This window comes from Chiloscyllium plagiosum, chromosome 6 (genome assembly GCF_004010195.1).
Source record: "Chiloscyllium plagiosum isolate BGI_BamShark_2017 chromosome 6, ASM401019v2, whole genome shotgun sequence".
NCBI lineage: Eukaryota > Metazoa > Chordata > Chondrichthyes > Orectolobiformes > Hemiscylliidae > Chiloscyllium > Chiloscyllium plagiosum.
The window spans coordinates 104,635,710-104,662,893 of record NC_057715.1 but is presented as its reverse complement, the minus strand read 5'-3'; the positions used below and the strand labels follow the sequence as shown (position 1 = coordinate 104,662,893).

The 27,184-nt window shown below is 40.1% G+C and overlaps 1 protein-coding gene across 2 annotated transcripts in view; it reads right to left on the bottom strand.

Moving 5' to 3' along the window:
* Positions 1-6,536: 6,536 nt before the first annotated feature.
* Positions 6,537-27,184, bottom strand: part of LOC122550908 (SH2 domain-containing protein 1A-like) — a 56,518-nt gene continuing 35,870 nt past the window's right edge. Inside the window, exon 4 of one of the 2 annotated variants that reach the window (XM_043692334.1) lies at positions 6,537-7,097. In XM_043692334.1, the coding sequence (XP_043548269.1) occupies positions 7,054-7,097 (44 nt within the window). In that variant the 3' untranslated portion in view covers positions 6,537-7,053. Of the gene's footprint in view, positions 7,098-22,910; positions 24,957-27,184 lie in introns of those variants that run through there. The other variant, XM_043692336.1, reaches the window with a different exon arrangement.

Genomic DNA, 27,184 nt, shown 5'->3' with positions numbered 1-27,184 from the left:
TGTTCTCAATAAGACACAATGTAACGTGTGCTCCAGCTACTGGGATAGCTAGTTGCCTTAAATAACAAAACAGATTTGAATTAGGCCGATCAGTTTAAATAATGCCCTGAAAAATACCAAACTCCAATCCAATTTGAATTTACTATATTGACAATCTTAAAAGCCAATGACACAATCCGATGCTTTGGGCTATAAGACTGGGGAAAATTGAACAGTTGGAGGAGAACTGCCACTGGACCAACAAATGTAGACTACTAGTCAGAACTATCTGTTTGGAGAAGGAGTTTGCACAGAGAAAAACCTCAATACGGACCTGAAGAGCCAATCTACCAACGAAGATAAAGTGGAGGTTCGACCTCTGGCTGGTTGTAAAATATGAATTTGTAAATCTTAATTGCGAGTTTTATCAGACTAGTATTATAGAAGGGAAGATAAAAGATAGGTTAGGGGAAGGAGTTGTAAATAGTTGTTAGTTAATTATTCTCTGTTATACTTTAAGAAATAAAGTTATTAATTTTTACTTTAAATAATTCTTGGCCACTTGAATTTTTACAGATTACTGCATGGGATAAATCTTTTCTGTGTTGCTGGTTTTAAATTAAGCAGGAGGGTTTACCCCATGTCATAACAATAGTAATAAGTATGAACAGAAGATAATGTGTGGCCTCAATTACTGAAAAGTTGTACTTAAAAATTATTGCTTATGTTCTACTTGAAGCTACATTTATATATTAGGCTGTATTTATTCTAAAATATTCAAAATCATTTTAATCATGTGATCAAGATGGCAGCAGCAGAGTAGCAGCTTTTGGGCTGCTGAGCATACGGCTCGACCACTTCCATCTGCTGTTCTTTATTTTCCTTCTTTTTATTTATATTTCTTTTCTTTTAAGCCTTTTCTATTTGCTTTTCTCCTCATTTGCAGCAACATCGGCAAGAATGGGCCCTGTGCAGATTGACAGACGAGGATGGCAACATGGGCACATGAAGGGGCGAGGCCAAGTAAATGTTGAAGGAGGAGGCATCCTCTGGCAGCAGCAAGGCCAGAATGAGGCAGACACGGATCCATCCCAGCCCGAGGTCTCCCGGCGAGCGAGGAGCAGACTGAGCCGAGGCTCCAGGCCCAGGGCTAGGCCCAAAGCCTGAGGTGTCAATAGACCATAAGATATAGCAGTGGAAGTAAGGTCATTCCGCCATTCAATCATGGTTGATGGGCATTTCAATGCCACTTACCCGCACTCTCCCCATAGCCCTTAAATTGCAGTGGGTTTGGTCCCAGCATGTGACCTCATGGCAGCAGTGGCATTGGTGGAGGCAAGATGGCACTGGAGAGCTATGACACTTTGTTCCAGTGGTAGTGGTGTAGTGAACCATGGTAGTGTCATCGGATTTACAACATAGACTCAAGGCATTCAGGTGCAGGAGCCCACATCCAGGCCCAGAAGCTGAACCAGAAGCAAAGGCTCTTCCAAAAACCACCCAACCTTATTGAGATAAGACTAGAAAATGAACTTTATTATTTTATTCTTCTGGCTCTCTATTCTATGTTTTAGTTTATTTTTCTGTACTTTAAGATGGCAATGGAGAGTGGTGACACTAAACAGCACTTTTCACTCTATTTGTATTATCTACACGATACACATGACAATAAATAAATCAAATCAAAACAATCCAACTTATTTAAAAAGTAGAAAAAAATACTAGTTAGTTCAAATAAGGTAGAATCTTGTGCCCTCTCCTGGTGGCAGGGGTATTTGATGAGACAGCACAATGATGGCTATGTCCCTGCCATCTTTCTGCTTTCACCTTATTAAATCCACGGGCAGCTTTCTGCCCCACCACCAACTGAGGACCCAAGTGGCCAATGACTACTTCCTCACGAGCCTCATCCTGCTGCTGATGTTATTACCCCAGTGGTGGGTGGGACTTGCCACGCATAGGGGCACAACAAACAAACTCCTTGCACATTTACTTTGAGCTCCAAGGATGATGGGGTACAATCCTTCTCTCAAAGGCACCCAGTTCCTGATTGATGACTCCTGCAAAAGGGGATAGCTGAGGCAAAGACAGAGATGTGTACAGTTGCTATGATATACCTGGATCAAGGTAACAATGGCTTAGCACAGGTCAAAAGCTGGCAGGTGGACTGACATTTGTTTACAGTGTTGAGCATTTCAACTCTGATTTTCTCTCAGCTCTGCCAATGATTTGGGCATTTTATTAAAGTGAAATGTGGCCTTCTATCATTTTACCTTGATTTCACCACTCATACCTGTTATTACATCAGCTTCAGTAAATCCAGCAAATCGCTGCACTACCTGCAAAACTGTTAGTCACTGTGGGCAAAATCGTATACAGGTCTGACTGATGTACACCATGGCAACATTTTTGGCATAGACAGACAACGTCCAGAATTAAAAATCACACAACACCAGGTTATAGCCCAACAGGTTTAATTGGAAGCACACGAGCTTTTGGAGCGACGCTCCTTCATCCGAATCATAACGTCCAGAATATTCATCTCGATGTCAGGAGTATTTCACTCCATCTGTTTTAGTTGGGCACTGAGGCAAGTTTCAGTAAAATGTCAGTCAAGGACAATTACATCATCTTAAATACCTTGTCAATGGTTCAAGTTGAATCATGGAATCCTTCCAGAGCAGAAAGAGGCCATTTTGCCCATTGAATCTCTAAAGAGCTTACCACCCAGACTAACCCTCTCCCACCCCATTCCAATAAACATACATTTCCCATGGCCAATCCACCTAACCTGTACATCTTTGGACTGTGGGAGGAAACCGGACCACCCAGAGGGAACCCACACAGACACGGCAAGACAGTTGCCTGAGGCTGGAATCAAACCCAGGTCCCTGGAGCTGTGCAGCAACAGTGATAACCGCTGAGTCGCCATGCCACCCATAACCACCTCAATAACTTTCAGTTTTGTATCTTACCAACCAAGCTAGGCATTGTGAAATCATGGCATGGAAATCAGAGTGGGCAGGAGGAGATTTCAGCTCACCACCTGTTCTGAAGAACCTTCCAGTCGCTTCCACTCAAACAGTATCTCAAGGTATGAGCCATGGGCACCAGCAAAATGCAGCCCTTGTCCATGAACATTGGCATCTGGTGTTTTCAGACCCTCACAGCCATTATGGCACCTCTCGGATTCACCAGCAGTCAGCTGACAAGGCCCACATTTGCATTGCAGGGTAGGTGTCTCAAACTGTGAGGGAGGAGCTGCAGGTGCCACTGATGTGATGATCTTTAAAGGAAAACACCAACCCAAGCATTGTACCCAATTCCTGGCCATTCTAATGCATTGGACTTCTTTATTATTACTCTTTTATGGTTTTTACACCTCTCAGTATGTTGTCCACATACCTGCTCCTCTATTGCCTGCTGTATGTTTGGGTCTATAACACACTCCCAACTGGGTGGCTGCTCCTTTTTTTATTCCTAAACTCTATCCAGAAAACTTAATTTGAAGAATTTTCCCTCTTTATAAAGTAGCCAAATCCTTAATTAATAATGTGAGACCACTTCCTCTTTTACACCTTCCCCATCCTGCCTGAAGATCCCATACACCGGAATACTGAGATGCCAGTCCTGACCCTCCCTCAACCACATCTCTGTGATACCAACAACATCACAATTCCACATGTCCATCCATGTTTCTGAGTCATCTGTCCCACCCCTAATACTTAAAGAATGGGCTTAATGTACTTAAAGCAAAGCATTATTGCAGATGACATCCAGCTTCGCCTTACTCCTTTGAAACTGAACATAGCTGGTTACTTTACAAAAGCATATTGTATCCCTCTTGTACTAACACTCTGTGTCCTCTACCCTGATGGACCGGTTTAATTCTTCTGACTAGCAAAGCTATCCGCAAGGATGTTGGTCCCATACTGGTTCAGGTGAAGACCATCTCGCTTGTAGAGAACCCACTTTCCCCAGAAATGGTCCCAGTGATTCAGGAATCTAAAGCCCTCTTTCCTGCACAAATCTCTGAGCCAGACATTCATTTGCTCTATTTTTCTATTGCTATACTCATAGCAAAAGGCAATGGGAGTAATCTAGCTATTTCAACCTTTGAAGTCCCGCTCTTTAGTTTACTGCCTCACTCCTTAAATTCTTGATGCAAGATCTCAACCCTCATTCTATCTATATCATTGGTACAAATATGTACCATGACTACCATACTGTTTTTCACAATCAAGTGTGTAACTTTACATTTATCCATGTTATAATGCAGCTATCACATGTTTGCCTCCACACAAATTGTCTCAATTGCCCTGAATCCTTCTTGCATCTCCTCACAACTCATAATCCCATCTGGATTCGTGTCATCAGCAAACGTGGAAATGTTTCATTTGGTTCCCTTATCCAGGTTATTTAGTATATATACATACAGTGAATAGCTAAGGCCCAAGCACTATTCCCTGCATTATCTCACAGATCACGGCCTGCCACCCAAATAAAGATTCATTGGCTCCCACTCCCTATTTCTTTTGTTTCAACCAATTCCCAACCCATGCCAATATATAACAAATCCTCTGTGCTTTAATTCTGCCCACTAATCTCTTCTGTGGGACCTTATCAAACACCTTCTTCAAATCCAAATACACCACATCCACTGGTTCTCCCCTATCTACTCTACTAGTTACATTCTCAAAAATCCCCAGCGGATTGACCAAACATGATTTCATAAACCTTTCAGAAACCCATGCTGACTTTATCTAATCGTGTTAATGCTTTCCAGTTGTTCTATTAGTATTTATTTTATAATATACACTAACACTTACTGTCAATCCAGCAAGGAAAAGTTGAGCAACAGTATTTCCTGCTCAGCACACAGCCGTGGCGCCTGACATTTTGTTGACCCTTTTGGTCTAACAAGAACCATGCAAAACTAGTGCCCTGAGTGCAAAAACATTTCATCCTTGCTGACCTAACTTTTAAAGTATTAAAATGTGAGTTGGAAAGAAAGTTTTTGTTATTTTTAAACCACCCAACAATGTCACATAGACGTAAAAAAAATTACACAATTGGATTTTGCTTTAAAAATCACTTCAGACTTCCTTCAGTATCGTTTACAATGAAATATTAATTTGAATAAATGTCAATAAAAAGTAAATACATTTAAAAATATTTTAAAAGTCACATCAGTCTTGTTGACGAGCCTTTCAAGTTGAAATATCTAAGTCAGATAAATGTAATTAAAAGTTTTAAACACTAAAACATCTTTAGAAGTTCCCTCAAACTTGCTAAAAGTGCAGATGGATAAAATTTGTTTAAGTCAAGTGAAGATATTTTGTTAACAATTAACAACAAATTCATTATTTAAAACACCTGTACTTCTTGCTGAAGATTCCCATATGTTCCTGACTCTGTGTTTTTGGTGAGGTTGTGTGTCCAATAATACCTGCTCCAAGTAAGACAATGTGAAACTTCACATTAGTTTGAGGGCAATTAGCCCAAATGGACAAACTGTGAATCCCTGATGTTTTACGAAGAACATGGCATGACCATCAACAGAAACTCCTCTGGAGTACATTCTCACATACTGCACCTTGTAGTTTTTCTTGCATACACTTATATGTGTGATGATACTAAAGCTTTAAGAGGTGTATTTCATCCTGGTTTTCTTTTGAAGAGAAGTTTTAAGACAGAGGCACTGAGCTGTCTATTTGAATCCAATAAAGTAAACAGCCTGTGAGGCCTTGGTTTTATTTTTCAAAGTTGGAACAATAGAAGCAGCCTGAATGGGTGGGGTTAAGCTTACTCAGAACCAGGATTTTTAGTTTAAACTTTTTCAATAGCAGCTGCTGGTGCCTTGAAACTCGATATGAAGCTATTTTTCCTCTCTCTCTGTTAAAGCTAAAAGCAGGGTTCTCTTCTTGCTGCGAGAATTGCATGTCAGCCAATCTATTTTACTGATTTTGCCTTTGCCAAGGGTGTGTTTATGGGATGTTATTATATTGGAGCACTTACTGATTATTACTTAAATAATCTATTATTTTGTTAAGTTTTTCAATAGAGTTAATTTATTCCTATTCTTTCCTTTGTTGTATTTTGACAATAGTGTATGAATAAAGTGTGTTTTGCTTCAAATCTGGTGGTTGATCTATCAAATTGCATTTGGAATGCAGCGCCTGGAACTTGCCTTTAAAATAAGAAAAAGTTAGAGTCTTGACTATCTTCTTCATATACTTTGAGGGGTTTGGTCTGGTCCATAACACATGCATCAGCCTGAAATCGTGATGTGGTTGAGACCATTATATCTCAGCATTCAGAACTACTGGGAGCAAAATCATTGATAATGATGAACAAAGCTTTCCAAAACATCAACATTACAGGAAATATCAGGCTCCTTGAACTTATGGGTTGATATTAGCTCCTAAACGAATAGATGTTTTGAGTACATGCCCCAGGTTAAATTGAAAAATTTGAAATTGGGGCTCAAATTCATTTCAAACTCACATCCTTTGATTTCAATAGAAATGAGAGGAAAGACAAGGGATTCAAATCTGTTTTTGATCAACAACACATCTTCATTTTAACATTCTTTCTATTGTTAATCATAGGCAGGATTCCTATGCTTCAGAAAATTTGCTAAAAATGACTAAAGGTACAGGATCATTAAGCTAAGCATCTTTGAAACTGTCAAACCTCTGAGGGAGTAAAAAGTACAGTCTGGTATCCAGTTTATGTATAAACCATGATGAATGATTGAGTCTCGGCCAATCTGTCCTCGAAATAATTGAATAGTTCTTTAAAAGAGCCTGCAACAGGTACAGTGAGCCAAATGGCCTCCTTCTGTATTTGCAACTCGGAAAGAGCGAAGGACTCAAATTATGGCACCAGAGTGATGAGGCACCAACTGCATTTTCACTTTTTTCCAGGATGTAGAACAGTGAAACCAACAAAACACTGACTGAAAAAATCAATACACAAAGCAACACTCAAGCAGAAGAAATGCATTTCATTGCAAAATGATCCTTTTGTGATCCAATAGCTGGAGATCCGTCCAATGTCCTGTTGCTCTGGTCAGATGCTCAGTATGTCCAAGTACTCATGTTTTCCCTGTGCACCTAAAGAAAAAAACTATTAATATTATATGATGGCATGGTTCAAAGAATTAAGCATAAATAGGAGAAAATGGTAACAACAAAAAGCAGATTGAAGGCTTTTAATTGATCAAATAATCACAATCAAGATGAGGCATTTTTTCACACAGTGAGTAGTTTTGATTTCAAACATACTGTCAGAAAGGCTGGTGGGAGAAAATTCAATATTAACTCTCAAAGGAAATGGAATATGCACGTGATAAAGGAAAGTTTGCTGGGCTTTCAGTGAAGAGCACAGGTGTGAGATTAATCGGAGAACTCTTTCAAACAGCTGGCACAAGCAAGATCAGCTAAACGGCTATTTTTCTCTGCGCTGAAAGATTATCCGATTTGCGATAACACAACTCTCTGAAGATGCAGTGAGGTCTGCTCCTTCTGAAATTAAACACATTACTGGAAATAGTGGAGAGGATACCTTCCTGCTTTACTTCTGATGCCGCAATCATTGACAGAGAGGAAAGTGGTAACAAAGCCAAAATGACAAGCCTCTATAGGAGCAGTGAGATCTGTGCGACATGCAGTAATCAGTGTGGGAAAATATTTTAGTTTCAAGTTCCCAGTTTTATTTTATTTCTGACAATAGGCTGGACAATGGAAAGATGCAAATAGAAATCGCATGGCTGCATGGAAGGTAAACAATATAGTCCGCCAGTTAAGCATCCACATGATGTAAATGTGAAAATTATCCCCTAATGTATTTGCCCTGTGAAGTGGTTACAACAAGGTCAGCCAGGTGGACCTCATAGAATATGAGTTCCCTGTTTTGGGCTGTTAACCTGGTCCAATCAGGGAGCCCTAGCTGACAGATATAAACAGGAGTGTTAGAGGTTCTGAGAGCTGGCTCTGAGGGAGCTGGATCATTGTCAAGGACTCTCCACATGTACATAAAGGGTGACTTGATGGTGGGATATTGGCCTCTATGGAATTATGTCACCCTGGAAATGTATCCCTGATGTGCAGTAATATGGAGTGACTTTCCGTACGGAGGTTGTTAGTACATGCACAATGATAGGACTAAATACAAATATCCCAGCAGAATTCTATTTGTACATACATCAATCACTCTTGTTGAGGCTTAATCTTGCGGACTGCCCTTTCTACCTACAGTTGTCTCCAGCACTGCTTTGTTCTGCTACTTTCTGAAGAAATGTTTGCTGGATAAATATAGGATTTCACAAATACCTCCCAAATCTGTGACCTGTGCCACCTAGCAGGACAAAAGTGAAAGGTACAATGGGAACACTACCACCCCCTGGTCAAACACCATCTTGGCTTGATCGCCATTGTTTTATCACCATGGCCAGGTCAGATTGTTATGACTCTGACCTAACAGCACTGTGGGAGCACTTGGGCTTCAAGAGACAGCTCACCACTGCCTGCTCGAGAACATGGCTACATGTATATCACAAGAGCAATTTAAGAAAAACGTCAGCTAATTTTCTTCATTCTCCTCTTGTCAGAATTGCTGCATGTTTTCTGTTTCTCTAAATGCATTTTTTGTCCTTTCCTGGGGAGCGAAAATTCTATAAAGCACAAAACCAAAAATGAATAGGCGGGGAGTTAGGAGGAGGTATAATCACATAGATCACTGCTTGCTCAGCTGCTGGGAATTCACATACTGATGTAATTCATAATAACAAATGAAAATCAATATAATAGAAAAATATTGACAAATTAAATTGATCTGACTGACACCGACTGTTGCAGAGTGTAGGCATCCTAACAGATATAAATGAAATGTAATCAAATATACTCTCTCGATGAAACATGAAATGTGCAAGTTATCTGACAATTATAAAAACAAGGCAAGCAAGAAAGCACAACCGCGGACTGTCTTGATATATGAACTTAAATCACAATCTAATTGGATTTATTTTATTTATTTTTAAAGACCAGTGCTTGAATGTTAGTGTAATAAAGAGAGCAGCATCTGTGCTAAATGAATCAGGTAAGTTGATAAGAGAAATTGGTTTGAGAAATGAATTGAAGGATTTTTTTTTCTGGAAAAGCCAAGATCAATCAGAAACCCAGTTCTGCATCTGTTTGGCATGAGCGCTAGTGCATTCTGATTTACTTGAAATCTGTTTACTTGGAGCGCTACACATCAACCCTGTTGCACAGCATCAAGAGGAGCTCTTATACAATACAGACCAGTAAAGTCACCATATCCAAATTGAATCAAGTTGTGGTATAAAGGTATGAGGATTTTACCAGCTTTTACTCCTCTAATTTAAGATATCTAATATCATTTTTCAAAGTGTTACTTTGCATCAGTTGATATTGTATTTCTTTCCAGATTAGAGAGCTAATCGTTGAACCTCATACCAATAAATGTTAAAGAACCTTTAAAGAGCGAGGAGCTCTCCCAAGGGCATGGTCAACAATCAATGCCAACCAAAATGGTTCCTGATGAAGGGCTTTTGCCCAAAACATCGTTTCTCCTGCTCTTCGGATGTTGCCTGATCTGCTGTGCTTCTCCGGCACCTCTGATCTCCAGCATCTGCATTCCTTACTTTGGCCAACTAAGATACCATCACCAGCCATTCACTTCACATCTAATTGTGAGACGTACTCCTATGAACAATAGTCACTGAAACAGACTAACAGTCACTCCACTCTGAAAAATGATTCTGAGATTATAACATTCAAAATTAGACAAGATACAAGATTGTTTTATTCACTCGTGGGAAATGGACATCACTGGCTGGCCAACTTTTATTACTCATTCCTCGTTGTCTTTGAGAAGGTGGTGGTGAGCTGCCTTCTTGAACTGTTGTATTCCATCAGCTGCAGGTGATCCATAATGCCCTTAGGGAGGGGATTCTTGGAATTTGACCAGGTGACAGTGAAGGAACAGTGATACATTTCCAAGTTAGGATGGTGAGTGGCTTGGAGGGGAACTTGAAGGTGGTAGTGTTCCCATGTAACTGCTGCTATTGCCCTTTTGGATAGAAGTGGCTGTGGGTTTTGAAAGCACTGTCTGAGGATCTTTGGTGTAATTCTTCAGTGCATCTTGTAGATAGTATACACTGCTGCTGCTAAGCATTGGAGATGAAAGGATGCTTGTGGATGTGGTGTCAATCAAGTGGGCTGCTTTAATCTGGGTGATGTCAAGCTTCTTGAGCGTTGTTGGAGCTGCACCCATCCAGGTAAGTGGTGAGTATTTCACTGGATTATGACTAAAGTAAATTGTTCAAGGTAATGGAAGATTCCTTTGAGCAATGAGACACAAGGAAAATATTAGGTTATCTCAAATAAGGAGGGCATGTTAGGGATTTTTTTAGAAACATAATAATGTTGAGGAAAGATTAATCGAGGAAAGAATTTGAAATGTGAGATATAAATTGATTCAAGAATCAAATGAATGGGGAGAGAAGGAATTGAGAGAAATGGGGAGAACACAAGTAACTGGAGTAAACATAAGATTATCTTCTGCATGCATTTTAATATAGAAAAGCTGCATTCAACTTACCATCATTAGTTTATTGACCAAAATTAGTTCCCAGACAGGAAACATTTTGATTTTAAAATTCACATTCTTTTTCATCAAATACATCCATGATCAAATACCTTTCTGCTCTATGACCTCCTTGAGCCCCACAACTCTGAGATATCAGCACCCCTCAATTCTGGCCTCTTGAGCATTCCTGATTTTAATTATTCCATCAGTTACTTAGGCACCGAATTCTGGTATATTCTCCTTACAGCTTCCATGTCTTAACCTCACTTTCTTCCATCAAGCCACTCCTTACAATCTACCTCTTAACATAGGTTTTGGTCAGTTGATCCAATTTCTCTCTAAGTGACTTGGTATCATATTTCCTTTTATAATTTTGTTGTGTTATACCTTTGACATTATTACATTGAATATATTATTGTTTCTGTTGTGATTAAAAAAAGATTAATGACTACTGTCTTTAAAATTGTCAAAGCTTTTCATCTTGCATTCATCAGGGCAATTTGCAAAAATAAAGCAATATCAGCATTCATACTATACAAAAGGAACATGCTTATTTGATTCGGATAGGTGACAGACATTCTTTGGTGCACTTCTCAGGACTTTGTCTTGATCAATCAGAATCAACCTGCCTGTTTTAAAACTTAAACAAAACTTAGCAGTTAACTGCCTGTCACCATTAACGGATGTGTTTTCCATGCAAATACCTCTACCAAACAGAGTCTAAGTCTAACCAATCCACACTCTCCTCTCATAAATTACAAATATTGTGTCCCCTTTACTTTGGTATTTTTTAGATTAGACTACTTACAGTGTGGAAACAGGTCCTTCGGCCCAAAACGTTCACACCGATCCGCCACCCACCCAGACCCATTCCCCCCTTCACCTAACACTACGGGCAAGTTAACTTGGCCAATTCACCTAACCTGTGCATTTTTGGACTGTGGGAGGAAACCGGAGGAAACCCACACAGACACGGGGGGAATGTGCAAACTCCACACAGTCAGTCGCCTGAGGCGGGAATTGAACCCGGGTCGCTGGCGCTGTGAGGCAGCAGTGCTAACCACTGTGCCACCGTGCTACCTGTATTTATTGTGAATGTCCTAAAGAATGCAAGAAAAATGCATTACCAAAACATGACTTTCTCAGCAATATGCAAGTTCTGTACAACCAAGTGACTATTTCTCAAAGATTTACTTATGTTATGGACTAGGCCAGACCACTCAAAACATTCTTAAGCTGACAGCCCAGGCCATAACTTTACAATTTGTTTCAGTAAGTGTACAGTAAAAATTACCTAGATTAATTTAGCTGGGTTGACTACTAGATTTTCAAACAGACAAAGACTTATTCATATAATTGCACAATGAAACACTAAGAACAGATTAAAGAAGTCCTATAGAACTTAGTCTATCCAAACTAGACAATCTTGCTGTTCTGAATATACACAACAGTCCCAATAAGCAAACTCCCTTTAAAAACCAGTATAAATGGAACACATGCTTACAGCTAAGGAGAGAGAGAGAGAGAGAGAGTTTCCACATAGCTCACTGTTGAACTCCTCACCAGTTCAAGGCTGAACTAAACTACTCAGCTAGAGAGCTGACCACTCCCATTTCATTATACAGGTCACATCTAAAACATGACCACTTTGGCCTGAAGTCTCATCTGTTTACACCTAAACAAAAGGCCTCTGTACCAAGACAGACCGATCCCAGCCTTGTTTATTACCCCTCCCTCTGAAAAACAAAATCAAGAACAGAGTCTCCTTGAGCCAAGGAACAGCTTTTAGAAAAAAAGGGACGAGCTTTCTGATGCTTATTAACCCTAAATCTTTTGATGTTTGACAGCATAATACAGAATATTCTGCTGTAGCACGCATTTCATTAACACAAATTCACTATAACACGACTGGCAAATTGGGGATATTGTTTCTAAAGCGCAAAGCTTTAAGCGTGTATTGGTTAGAATGTGATTCCAGCCGCATTATTTAAATGGTGTTGCTATTATGTAATTTTCTTATAATACGGGATTGCATGAGATTGGAACTATAGCGTTCTAGCAGAACTGACTGTATTGCTGAAGAAGGGCTTATGCCTGAAAAGTCGATTCTCCTGCTCCTCGGATGCTGCCTGGCCTGCTGTGTTTTTCCAGCATCACATTTATCAACTCTGGTCTCCAGCATCTGCAGTCCTCACTTTCTCCTAGTTGCTCTTTTGACAGACATGAACACAAATAAAAGTAATTCAACCCCTCCAATGACACATTAACAAACACTTCAGGTGTATATTTGAAATCTATTTCAGCCAAGTGCATGGAGGAATCTGAGGGGAGGCCCAATAGAGATCTTTAAGGTTATGAAGGCTTTGATAGGCAGCAGGAGAGAAGATGTGAGAGAATCCAAAATTAGATATCAGGAAAATAAGTTTGTGAAAAGTAAATCCAATATTTGGAGTAACTTCTTCAATCAGAGTTATTACAATGTGGAACTTGTACTACATTCAGCAGTTGAAATAAAGAACATTGGCAAATTTAAGACAAGTTAGGGAAGCACATGAAAGAGAATGACAGAATTATTACAGTACAAAAGGAGACCATTCAGCTCATCATGCTTGCACTAGCCCTAATATTTAGTGCATTAAAAAAATCCAATGTCCTCTTTAATGCCTCAATTGAATCCAGCCTTCATCAGATTTCCAGACAGCACAGTCTGGAGAAAAAGTATTTTTTTCTGACATCACCCGTGCTTCAGTTGCACATCACTTTTATATCTGTGCCCTTTCATTCTTGTTTCCTTTACAAGTGGGAACAGCTACACCTTATCTAACCTGCCCAGCTCACTCATGATTTTGAAAGTGTCAATCAGAACTTCTCCCAGCTTTCTCTCTTCAGGGAAATCAGTGTCAATTTCTTCAATTTATCCTCAAAACTAAAATTTCCTGTACCCGAAAGGACTCTAGAAAATCACTTCTGAACTCTCTCTCCAATGCATTCGCATTTTTCCTATAATGTGGAGCCTACAATTGTACCCAACACTCCAGCTCAGTTCAACACACTTTACTACCTTGCTTGTGTACTCTCCACCCCTATTAATAAAGTCAAGAATACTGTATGCTTTCTTAACTACTGTCTCAACCTGTACTGCCACCTTCAATGATCTGTGCACACATACAACCCGGTCCATCTGAATCTATATCCCCATTTAGAATTATACTCCCTATTTTGTATTGTCTAACAACATCTACCAAAATTCATCACCTAACAATTCTCTGCATTGACTGTCAGCTGTGTGCATTCCACCAATATATCAATGTCCTCTTTGAGTTCCACGTTGTCCTTATCACAGTTTACAATTTTTCTAAGTTTAATGCACACCAAGATCATTAACATTTATATTTCAGAAAAAGCGAAGATTCCAATACAAACTCATGGGAATTCCATTACAAAACTCCCCCCAGCCTGAGAAATATCAATTGAACATTACTCTGTATTTTCTATCACTCAGCATGTATCCATGTTGCCACTGTCTCTTTTATATCATGACCAACAAGTCTGTGGTGAGGCACATTATCAAATGATTTTCTGGAAATGAATGCATACCACATTAACAGTGTTACATTCATCACCCCTTTCCATTATCCATTCAAAAAACTGCAGCAAGTTAACTGAACATAACTTCCCCGCACACTCTTCCTAATCAACCCATCTTTCTCCATGTGATTACTGATCCTACCCTGAATAATTGTTTCCAAACATTTCTCAATATCGAAGTTAAACTAACTTCTCTATAATTGCTAGAATTAGTTTTACAACCTTTTTTGAACAAGACGATAATGTTGGCAATTCTCCGGTCTGTTGGCACCTCCCTGCAGTCCAGAGAAGACTCAAATATTAATAATACGTTATTAGAAAGGAACAGGATGATGAAATAGGGTGAGAGAAAGTTTGTGAGATGCACAAAAACCAGCACAGACAAGTTGAGCCAAATGACCTATAATTGCATTGTAAATTCAATGCAATTTTACATTGAATTGTAAAATTCAATGATACAATTATTGAATACAATTAGTATTGTATACAATTAGTAACAAAATTCCTTAGGGGAAAACACCCTCCTTGTGGGAAATAAACATTTGAGGCTTAGAAAGAAACAAGAAAGAAAAACAAAGTCACTTCTGGGCCAAGCACATTTAACTTGCATTACAATCTGAGCTGGAAATTATCAGACACGCAAACAGAAATTGCAGGAAAAGCTCAGCAGGTCTGGCAGCAGCTGTGAAGAGAAATTAGAGTTAACATTTTGCGTGTGGACCCAAAACATTAACTCTGATTTCTCTTCACAGATGCTGCGAGACCTGCTGAGCTTTTCCAGCAATTTCTGTTTGCGTGTCTGATTCCCAGCATCTGCAGTTCTTTTGGTTTTCATCTGGAAATTGTCAGGCTGGGTATAAATCTGCTTTCTGTATCTTTTTATTTTCCTTTATTCATTCACAGGATGAGGGCATCACTGGTTAGGCCACCAATTATTGCTCATCCTTAATTTTCCAGAGGACAATTAAGAGTCAACCACATTGACGTGGGTCAGACCAGGTAAGGATGGCAGATTTCCTTCCCTAAAGGAAATTAGTGAACCAGATGGGCTTTCCCCAAGAATCAGGGATGGATTTATGGTCATCCTTTGACTCTTAATTCTAGATTTTTATTGAATTCAAATTCCATCATCTACCATCACAGGATTCAAACCTGGTTTCGCAGGACATTATTTGGGACTCTGGCTTAATGGTCCAGTGATAGTACCACTAGGCTATCACCTCCCCTCAAGAAGTGTGGAAAATGTTGCAACAAAAATAAATAACTGAGAGAGGATCTGTCACATCGTTAAATGAATTTGCTTTTAAAAGACACTCAGATAGTTTATTAATCTTCTGCTATTGTTGTATTCAACTGAAGAAATATAAAGAAATTGTATCTTCTGAATATTGAAGTACGTGTTGCCCTACTGAAAGAACCCGAAGAATGTGCTTCAGAAAGTATGTCCTCAATGATTTTGAACCAAATTTACAAATAAAGAGGTCGTTCATTAGCAAAAGAATGTGTTGGATTGAATCACAACTGCAGAAGTTCATTGTCTGGAGAAGGAATAGAGTGGAAGAGTTCTGGCTGTGAGTTAACTCTACAATGCAGTGTGGCTTCTGAGGAAATCAAAAAGTAAGACGCAGAGGTTCACAGGAAACACAAAGCTGATTGATATCTAATTCGTGGACAGCTTACAAATTCAGACCACAAATGTTTTGCAGATTACACAAACTTCACTCTCTCTACCACCAATGCACAATAGCAGTAATGAGTAAAATATTAAGTCACCATGGTCCTCCTGGAACAGAAGACTGCTCTCTCACTACAGAAAGAGAGAGAGAGAGAGACGACTAATAATTGTTCAACCTGAGGCTCACCATGCCTCAGGTGAGGAGGGAGGTTGAAAAGGGAAGTCTTTCAGGGTAACCTCAGCCAATGCAGAAACTGAATCCATGCTGTTGGTATTATTCCGCATTGCAAGCTAACTCAGCTAAGTGGATGAATACAGTGTGTTTCACTTTAAATTTGGTAATTTGACCAATTGAATTGCATCTGGAATGCAACATTTTACATTTACCTTTAAAATAAGACTACTTTCTGAATATTTTGAAGGGGATTGGCCTGGTCCAGAACACTATCTACAGCACATCGATAACAGTGGTTCAAGAAGGCAGCTCACTACCACAAGGGCAACTAGGGATAAGCAATAACTGCTGGCCCACTGCAATATGCACATCCCAAAAGTGAATAATAAACTGCCCACATTTGGTACAAATGAACCAATAAAGAATGCAATAAACGCAGTACATAAAACATACAAGGCGACCATAGTTGGATGGCAATGCCAAATACATACAAACATAGAAAATGGGAGCACAATGAGGCCATGTGGCCCTTCGAGCCTGATCCACAGATTCACTATCCTCTGAGGGAAGGAATTCCACCTCATTTCTGTCTTAAATCAGCGACTATTATTCTGAGATTATGACCTCTGGTCCTAGATGCTCCTATAAGGGGAAATTACTTTTCTGCATCTAACCTGTCAAGCCTCCTACGAATCTGTTATGTCTCATGTTAACGAAAGTACGTTATTGTGCACATGGTGAATATGAACTGGTTTGAAAGTGTTTTTTTTCCTTCTGTGAAGGTTGATGGCAAATTTTCCATTTGAATTTACAACACTTGCACTTTCAGTTTTGATCACAAAGGAAGTAAACACTTATGGCCCACTTTCCAAACATTTTTAAAAGAGAGAGATAGCATACATAAAAGGCTTATTTTGGGTATTTTGCGATGAAGGAAATAATACATTGGCCTTCATAGCGAGAGGATTTGAGTATAGGAGCAGGAGTGTATTGCTGCAATTATACGGGGCCTTGGTGTGAACACATCTGGAGTATTGTGTGCAACTTTGATCTCTTTAACCGAGGAATGATGTTCTTGCTGTAGGGAGAGTGCAGTGAAACTTTACTGGACTGATTCCTGGGGTGGCAGGATTGACAAATGAGGAGAAGTTAAATCAATCAGGATTATATTCACTGGACTTCAGAGAAATGAGGAGGGATCTCACAGAAACCTGTAAACTTCTAACAGGACATGAGAGCTTAGATGCACAAAGGATATTTCCGATGACGGGAGAGTCCAAAACCAAGGCTCACAGTCTGAAGTAAACCATTTAGGACCAAGATGAGGAGCAATTCCTTTACCCAGAGTATGGCAAGCCTGTAGAATTTGCTACCCCAGGAGGCAGTCAGGGCCAAAACATTTCATGATTTCAAGAAGGATTTGGATACAGCACTTGGGACTAAAGGGATCAAAGGTGTGTCAGACTGAAGGCCTGTGACTAGTGGTGTGCCTCAGGGATAGGTGTTGGACCCATCACTGTTTGTTATCTATATCAATGGCTTGGATGAGAATGTACAAGGCATGTTTCGTAAGTTTGCAGATGACATTAAACAGGTGGTATCGGTGGAGAATGAGGAAGGATAGCAGAAATTGCAGCAGGACCTTAACCATCTGGGGAAGTCAGCCAAGAAATGGCAAATGGAGTTTAATATAGATAAGTGTGAGGTCATGCATTTTGCAAAGTCAAATCAAGGTAGGAGTTTCATGGTGAATGGTAGGACTTAAGGAGTGTAGTAGAACAGAGGGACCTTGGAGTTCAGATGCACGGTTCTCTGAAAGTGGAGTCACAGGTAGACAGGGCAATTTGCCATACTGGCCTTCATCAGTAAGGACATTGAGTACAGAAGTTGGGAAGGTATGCTGCAGTTATGCAGAATGTTGGTGAGGCCACAATTGGAGTATTGTATCCAGTTTTGGTCACCTTGTTATAGGAAGGATGTTATTAAACTGGAAAGAGTGCAGAAGAAATTTACAAGGATGTTGCCAGGACTCAAGGGTCTGAATTATAGGGAGAGGTTGGACAAGCTAGGACCTTTTTCTTTACAGTGTAGGAGACTGAGGGGAATTTTATAGGAATATATATGATCATGAGAGGCATGGATTGGGTGAATGCACTCAGTCTTTTCCCAGGGTTGGGGAATCGATGACAAGAGGGCATTAGTTTAAGGTTAGAGGGGAAAGAATACAAGGGAACCTGAAGGGCAACTTTTTTACACTTAGTGTGGTACACATATGGAATGAGCAGCCAGCGGAAGTGGTTGAGGTGGGAACATTAACAACATTTAAAAGGCATTTGGACAAATACATGGATAAGAAAGGATTAGAAGGATATGGGCCAAGTGCAGGGAAATGGGGTTAGCATAGACGGACATTTTGGTCGGCATGGACCAGTTTGGACTGAAGGGCCTGTCTCTGTGTTGTAGGACTCTACGACTCTGTGATTTGGGGAAAGAAGAAGTTGGATGATCAGCCATCAACGGCAAAGTCATTCCAAGGGTCAAATGACCCCTGCCTGCTTTAGTTTCCATGTTTCAGGTTGCTATGTTTCCAGTGTTACCACGTTGAAAAAAGAAAGTTAAAAATCACACAACACCAGGTTATAGTCCAACAGATTTTCGAGCCCTCCACAATCACCTGATGAAGGAGCGTCGCTCCGAAAGCTAGTGTGCTTCCAATTAAACCTGTTGGACTATAACCTGGTGTTGTGTGATTTTTAACTTTGTACACCCCAGTCCAACACCGGCATCTCCGAATCATGAAAAAAGAAAATACTGGATAACCTATGAGTTATTGTTAAAATCAAGCCCAACACATTGGTTTTCAAAGTGTGATGGTGATGGACAATTCTCACTATCATGGCATGTTTGGCACTTGAGTGTGACTTATAATACAGCGGCTGAGATAAGCAGATTAGCAGAGGAAGGGAAAATGGGATTCAAGTTGCTTTTACTTCTGCCTCAACTTTTTTAGCTCCAAGAACTGCTGCTTATTTTGCTAAAGGAGGAGGTGGTTAATAGGTGAGTATGTGGTAAGGGAGGAAGATTTGCTCTTTTCCTAAGGTTCAAAATATGATAGCAACCATTAGTAAATATGAAATTAAAATACATTCAATAGTTCCTGAAAACATTTTAAGAAACATTTGGCTAAGTCAAATATGGGTTCATTACAGACAGAGTCAAGAGAATTTATTGTTTGGAATAAAGGAACAGTAGTGAAGCTAAATGATTGTATTTCATCTATTTTCACTGAGGAAGATACAAGAAATTACCCAGAATTATAGATGCAAGTGACTAGGGAGAATGAGAAGTTTAAGGAAATTAGCATCAGTAGGGAGATTGTTTTGGAGAAATATTTGAGACTGAAAGTTGTAAAGTACCTGGGACCTGATATTCTTGAAATACCCCAGAGTATTGAAGGAGGTGATGATAGAGATAGTCAATACATTGGAGATTATCTTTCCAAATTCGATAGATTGTGTAATGATTTTTACAGATTGGAAGCTGGCAAATGTCACCCCATTATTTAAGAAGAGATTGACTGAACACAGAGAATCACTGACCTGTTAGCCTTACATCCAAAGTAGCAAAAAGATAGAATCTATTACAAAGAATTTGAAACAAGTACACTTTGGCAGTATTGATCTGATACAGCATAGTCAGATGGATTTGTAAATGCGAAATTGTGTTTGACTAACTTGTTAAACATGTTTTGAGGATGTGACTAACAAAATGAATTATGCGGAACTTCCTTCTTTGCCCTGCCTTTGTTATCAGGACCAACATGGACCATGATGCTGGATCTTTTCCTTCCCTCTCCAGCTGTGAGTCTCTAAGCAAAACCAAATGGCACTGTTGCCTGTCCTGGTGCCAGGGTTCTGGGCATCATCTTAGGACTGAAGTGGACCTTGAAGGGGGAGGGGAGGATCCAGTGTTGTGATCTAGTAGGTGCCAGTGACATAAACAGAACAAGAAAGCAGGATTTGGACAGTCAGTGTGAGGAGCTAGGCACTAAATCAAGAAGCAAGACCCCAAAGACTATAACCTCTATTATTACCTGAGCCATGAGTAAACAGGTACGGTGCACATCAGATTAGAGAGATGGATGTGTGGCAGATTAGAGAGATGGATGAGTGGCTCAAAGACTAGTGTGGGAGAAGCAGGACCTGGTTTGTAAAACACTGGCACCAGTAATGGAGAACATGAGATCTACTATAGCCTGGTCTTTGGTCAGCTCCAGAACCTGCTGTTCTAAGAAACTATATCTAAAACATTTAATGAACTTTACAGCAAGGCTACCATTGCCCAACTGACAATTCCTGTCAATATGTAGATTAAATTGCCCATAATTATTGACGTGCTTTGCTGACAAGCTCTCATTATTTCTTCCTTTATGCCCTGCCCTGCTGTGTGGTTGCTAGTTGGACCCTGTACAGATAATAATAATTAATGATCTCATAGCAAAGGCACGATAATATGATTAAATTTTGCCGTATGTTAGAGAGAGGAGGGTTCTGTGATGTTCTTTGATTTGAATAAGCACAATTATAAGGATGTGAAAGCAGAGCTGGCTAAAGTGAATTGGTGAAATAGGTTAAAGGATAGGTCAACAGAAATGCAGTGACAGATATTTAAGGTCATATTTCAAAATATACCGAATAGATATGTTCCAAAGAATGGGAAATATTTCAAGGGATGGACCAACCATCCATGGTTAACTAGAAATGCTAAAGTTAGTATCAAACTTAATGACAAAGTATATAACTGAGCAAGGGAGTTTTAATGGTGCAGTAGTAGGGCCCTCATCTCTGAGCTAGAAGGCCCAGATTCAAGTTCCACCTGCTCCAGTGGTGTGATATAACAACCCTGAACAGGCTGATGCAAAATATCCATAAATGTGCAAAGATAGATGGCATGTCAGAGAATTGAACAGGATATAATAGAAATCAAAGAATGATCAAAGAAGTTAACAAAGGACGAAAGGTTAGATTTTGAAAGCCAGGTTGAAATGTGAAAACAGACAGTTCAAGTTTCTATAGACATTTAAAGAAGAAATGAGTCAACAAAGTGAGTGTTGATCCTATAGAAAACAAGACTGGAGAACTGACAATGGAAAATAAGAAAATTGCAAATGACCTGAATAGGTATTTTGCAGAGTCTTCACAACTGACGATGCAAGTAATATCCCAGAAATGGAAGGGAGAGAGGAGCTCAGGAAAATCAGAATCATGAGAGAAGTATTACTGAGGAAATTATCGGAGCTGCAGGCTGATAGGATGGATTTCATCCTAGGATCTTAACAAAAGTGATTAGTAGACGGTTGATACGTTTCTTTGTAAAACTCACTTGATTTGGGATAGTCACATTAGATTAGAAGAGACTAAATATTAACTCCTTTATTCAGAAAGGGAGGGAGACAGAAAGCAAGAACTACAGACTAGATAGCTTAACATCTATCATTGAAGAAATATTGGAAGCTATTATTAAAGAAGATATAAATGGGTATTTGGATACGTTCAAGGTAATCAGCTAGAGTCAACATGATTTTGTGAAGGGGAAATGATGTTTCATCAAACTATTCCTGAAACTCTTTGAGGAGGTAACATATTCTGTGTATAATGGAGAATTGGTGGTTATATTGTACTTAGATTTCCAGCTTATTGTTGCATCAAAGAATACTGAGGAAAATAAAATATATTACTGTAACAGTTGGCATATTGACGTGACTAGAAGATTGATATATTTACAGGAAGCAGTGATTAGGTATAATTGTACTTTTACAAATTGGTAAGATGTAACAAGTGGTGTGCCACAGGGTGTACTGGGACCTCAATTGCACAATTTATATAAATGACTTAGATAGAGGTGCAGAAGTATGGTTGTCCAATTCATTGTCAGAACAAAATAGGAAAGAAAGTAAATTATGAAGAGAGCACAAACAGGCTATAAAATGATACTGATAGGTGAAATTAGTTGGAAACAATGTGGCAATGTTTAAGAGACATTTGGATGGATACAGGAACAGGAATGGTTTAGATGGATGTGGCCAGGAGCAGGTGGTTGGGACTAGCTTAGTTTGGGATTATGTTCACTGGATATTTACACTCCAGTGTTGCAGTTGTGACTTCCAATAGTGTCTTTTGTCCTCCAAATGGGTCTGGTTAGACTGAAGGATCTGCTTCCATGCTGCACAACTCCATGACTCTGTGACTATGAAAGAAATGTCATAACAATAAGGGGTGATGATAGAGGCATCTTTGTAGTCATGACAGATGGGAGGAACTGGTGAAATCAAACATGAGATAGACAGAGAGGCAATGCAGGTTGGGTGCAGGATCTCTCTTTTCTCGTATCCCTCCTGGGTACATCTCCTTTCAGATTAACCAAGGAACAGACCTGCCCAAAACACAGCCTCCTACCATGAAGGATACCAGATGGAGAAGGAAATAATTGTGAATACCTGTTAACAGTGGGCTAACAGGCCACAAAACTCATTCAAATCTAGCTATGTAAGCTTTTAAATGTTTGTGAGAAGATTTGTAGCTCGGGTGCTCGTTGTTGTGGTTCTGTTCGCCAAGCTGGGAATTTGTGTTGCAGACGTTTCGTCCCCTGTCTAGGTGACATCCTCAGTGCTTGGGAGCCTCCTGTGAAGCGCTTCTGTGATGTTTCCTCCAGCATTTATAGTGGTTTGTAAGCCTGTAATTAAACCACTAAATACTTCTAAAAGTAGTTCATATCTAGCTTCAACATTGAGCCACTGTTCACTGAGCTGAGGCTCCTTTATGTCAAGAGATAACAGAAATTCTGCTTGCAATTTTACTGAAAAAATTTTTACTTGGGCTGACAGATTTGGTTTGAGTAGTATAAGTAGAAATATCTTTCATTCCTGCCTACCAGCATCCTTCACATCAAAGTGTGCACGATTTGACAAAGCGTTTATTTACATTTGAGAATCACATGAATGCAAGTGTTAAAGCAAATGGCTGACAGGAAATCCTTCATCACCTCATCAAAGTGCTTTCTTCCTTTAAGTTGCAGTGAATCACCTTTGCCCACAGCAGGCAGTAATTGGATGAAAAGTCATTTTGTGTTGTTTTATTACAGCAGTATAAAGTCATACAAATGAAGCTCTGAATCATTTCTTAGGCCTGAAGCAGAAAATATTTACACTCCAGTGTTGTAGGTGTGACTTCCAGTAGTGTCTTTTGGCCTCCAAATGGTCTTTGAAGGTCACTTCGTGGCTTAAGCCTTCTGAAGGCTGTGCCAATGTTATGCTTGGCTGTGTGACATCACTGACCAGGAACAAAAAGGAATGCCACAAACTCTGCTCTGATTGGGTGCATTAGAGCCAGAATGCAATTAAAATTCAATGGGCAGCTACCATCTCAATCACAAGTCTGCTTGAAATACGGGCAAAGCTGGAAAAGCAAAATTGCGACGTGGAAACATAGATTAATGACTTGGTTGTTGGTTTTCAGTCAGAACTGGTTTTGAAACATTTCAAACATTCCTGCTACTTATTCCCAGCTTTTATAGTGCTTCCCTGTGGAAAAGGAAGGAAAGAAATTGGAGGATACAGCCATACCGGCTTTATACTCTGCCAGCTGTTCAGAGAGGAACACAGTTTGGGATTGTTTGGCAGCCAATATTATGTTTACAATAATAATGAAAAATGAACCAAGTGTGGGACCAGCCGGGGATGTGTCAGTCTCCAATGTATCATATCTTTCTTGGAAAGGCAGCATGGGGTAGGGAGAGAAGTACCATTATTAAATGCTTTATTTCACTATCTTTTAATGCAGGTCCTGGCTAACAGTGTAAGCCAATGGAAAATAGCCATTTCTCAACAATTGGTTTCTGACACAAGACATCCTACACCAGAAAACTGCTACAATTCCAAAGCCGCTTACTATATCCAGATCTCGCTCATCATTCAGTTTCATGTTCACAGTGCCCTTATTTACAACCTTGAAGAAGTGAGTTGATAATCTCACGATGACTCAAAAAATTCTGAATGACTCATTTGAAAGGGGAAAAAAGCACACTGTCATAACGGAGTGCTTCACCTTATTTGTGGCAGGGAGTATCTTCAACATAAACTATCACCAGTTCATTAAAAGAGTTTTCATTGTTTGATCAGTTATGCAAGAAAAAGCTCAATGTTTTGGAGTGCAGAATATTCAAGACACATGACAGGACCATGGCGGGAGAATGAGTAATTAAATAATTGAATGACTTCTGTATGGAATGAGACCATTTGACCCGTCAAGTCCATGCTGTCTCTCTGCAGGAGCAATCCAGCAATGCCACTGCCTTGCCTTTCCTCTATAACCCTGCAAGCCCTTTTGCATCCAATGCATATCTAATTCAATTTTGAATCATATGCACATATATCGAAATATTAAGGGATGGAATGGGTTTTGGCCTTAAAAGCAATATGGATGATGGTGCTGTTGTAGCCCATGTTGCAACCCAGCCCACAATTAGAAAAGGTTTCACCTGACATTACTCAAGTGCAGGATGGACAAGTGAGCAGGAACAAACTCATGGAATGCTGGAGAAACTCAGCAGGTCTGACAGCATCTGTGGAGACAGAGAGAACCTCTAAGGGGGAAAAGCCATTGATATATGGAACTGTCAGTGAGACCAAGAGATGAGCATTGATCTTCCATCCATAGTGGAGCAAAGCCATGTGCACTTTTGATGCATTCACAATTTTATCAAAACTTTTCTCCTACTGTTTACTTGCCCAGTTTGACTGTGAGTACATTAACAAGTAGTTGGAAACAACTTCAGTTGCAGTACACTGTAGAGGGCTTGATGTTCTTTGCAGGGCCAATACATAAATATTCTTGGAGTCGTAGAAATTGGACGCTCACCTCTGTGCAACTGAAAACATGAAAACCAACAATAGCTTAAATAAAAAGGACAAAACTCGCAAATATTTAACAGTGAGAATGAACTTCCTATTGCCACAACTTAATATAAAGACTAAGATTAATTGAGGGATCGGTAAGTTCAACTTTGACATCATTTGATTTTAAATAGTTTTTGCAGAGGGTGAGGGAAAATTGCACATTTCTGTTGTTTATAACTAAGTCACTTTCTGTGCTGAAGGTGCTGACTTTACCCTGAATTTGACTTGGTGAGCAGCTACCATCCTCCAGACTCTCATTCAGATGCATATTCCACATGCAAATGTTTGGATGCAGATATACCCGAAGCTATTAGTTCAACTTCAGTAACTGCTGGTTACAACATGAAACCGTCAGATCTTTGTTAAACTGTACACAGGCCTCAGGTCAACAAACATTCCTGTGTCCTGTGGCAGAATCCTACACATGGAAGCTTTCAACAAATTCCTCTTCTCACTAGTTTTGACATTAAGAAAAGAAGTAATGTTCTCTCATAATCTCATCAGTGGTCCCTACAGATGAGGATGAGTCTCTTCCACTCTCAGGGTGAGTCCGGAGATGGCTACATAGACTGATGAGGTTTCCGCAGGCTCTATTACACTTCGGGCAAAACATGGTGGTGGGAAGGGTGGATGGAGCATTGGTGTGGTAGTATGCTCCTTACTCTGTTTTCTCCTGGCTTCCACTTTTTCCTGACAACAAGTCTCAAGATGTTTGACGCCTTCTCCAATGCTCCTCCTCCAATTTGGACAGTCTTGGGCCAATGATTCCCAGTTGTCTGTGGGAATGCCGCACTCACTAAAGTCGAATTGATAGCTTTGGATATATCTGCATCCAAAAATTTGCATGTGGAATATGCATCTGAATGAGAGTCTGGAGGATGGTAGCTGCTCACCAAGTCAAATTCAGGGCAAGGTCAGCACCTTCAGCACAGAAAGCAAGTTAATTATAAACAACATAAATTTGCAAGTGAGGCCTTGATGGTATCCCTGAAGCGTTCCCTCACAACATTAGAAAGAGTGCCCACACCAATTCTATTAATATAAGAATTCTCACGCGACCAGAATTACACTTCAGAATCCCAGGTTGTCCTTTTGGTAGAGGGTCTCAGCTAATATACAATCATATCAGGCTTTTTTACTTCCATCATGGGATGTGAGCATTTGCTGCCCACCCCAAACTGCTCTTGACAAATTGGTGGTGAGCTGTTTCGTTGAACTGCAATTACCATTTGGAGCAATGCATGCCATGAGCTGCATTATGCAAATGCAAAACATCAGCAGGTGAGACCCATCTGCTTAATATCTACGCAGTTTCCAACAGGCGGGCAGGTTTAAAATGGACCCTAGTGTTTACCTGCTTTCAACAATGTCTGAGTACATCCACAACCACCCAACTGCCAAAACGAATCCTCATTCCCACCTGCAATCAGCATGTACTCACATCAGGGTGGTAAAAACAAGGACTGCAGATGCTGGGAACCAGAGTCTAGCTTAGAGTGCTGCTGGAAAAGCACAGCAGGTCAGGCAGCATCCGAGGAGCAGAAAAATTGACGTTTCGGGCAAAAGTACTTCATCATCTATTCCTGATGAAGGGCTTTTGCCTGAAACGTCAATTTTCCTACCCCTCGGATGCTGCCTGACCTGCTGTGCTTTTCCAGCACCACTCTAGAGTCATAGAGTCATTGAGATGTACAGCATGGAAACAGACCCTTCGGTCCAACCCGTCCATGCCGACCAGATATCCTAACCCAATCTAGTCCCACGTGCCAGCACCCGGCCCATATCCTTTCAAACCCTTCAAACCTTTCCTATTCATATACCCATCCAAATGCCTCTTAAATGTTGCAATTGTACCAGTCTCCACCACATCCTCTGGCAGCTCATTCCATACACGTACCACCCTCTGCGTGAAAAAATTGTCCGTTAGGTCTCTTTTATATCTTTCCCCTCTCACCCTACACCTATGCCCTCTAGTTCTGGACTCCCCAACCCCAGGGGAAAGACTTTGTCTATTTATCCTATCCATGCCCCTCATAATTTTGTATGATTTGGACTACAATCGAGCCCTCCACAATCACCTGATGAAGGAGCATCGTTCCGAAAGCTAGTGTGCTTCCAATTAAACCTGTTGGACTATAACCTGGTGTTGTGTGATTTTTAACATAATTTTGTAAACCTCTATAAGGTCACCCCTCAGCCT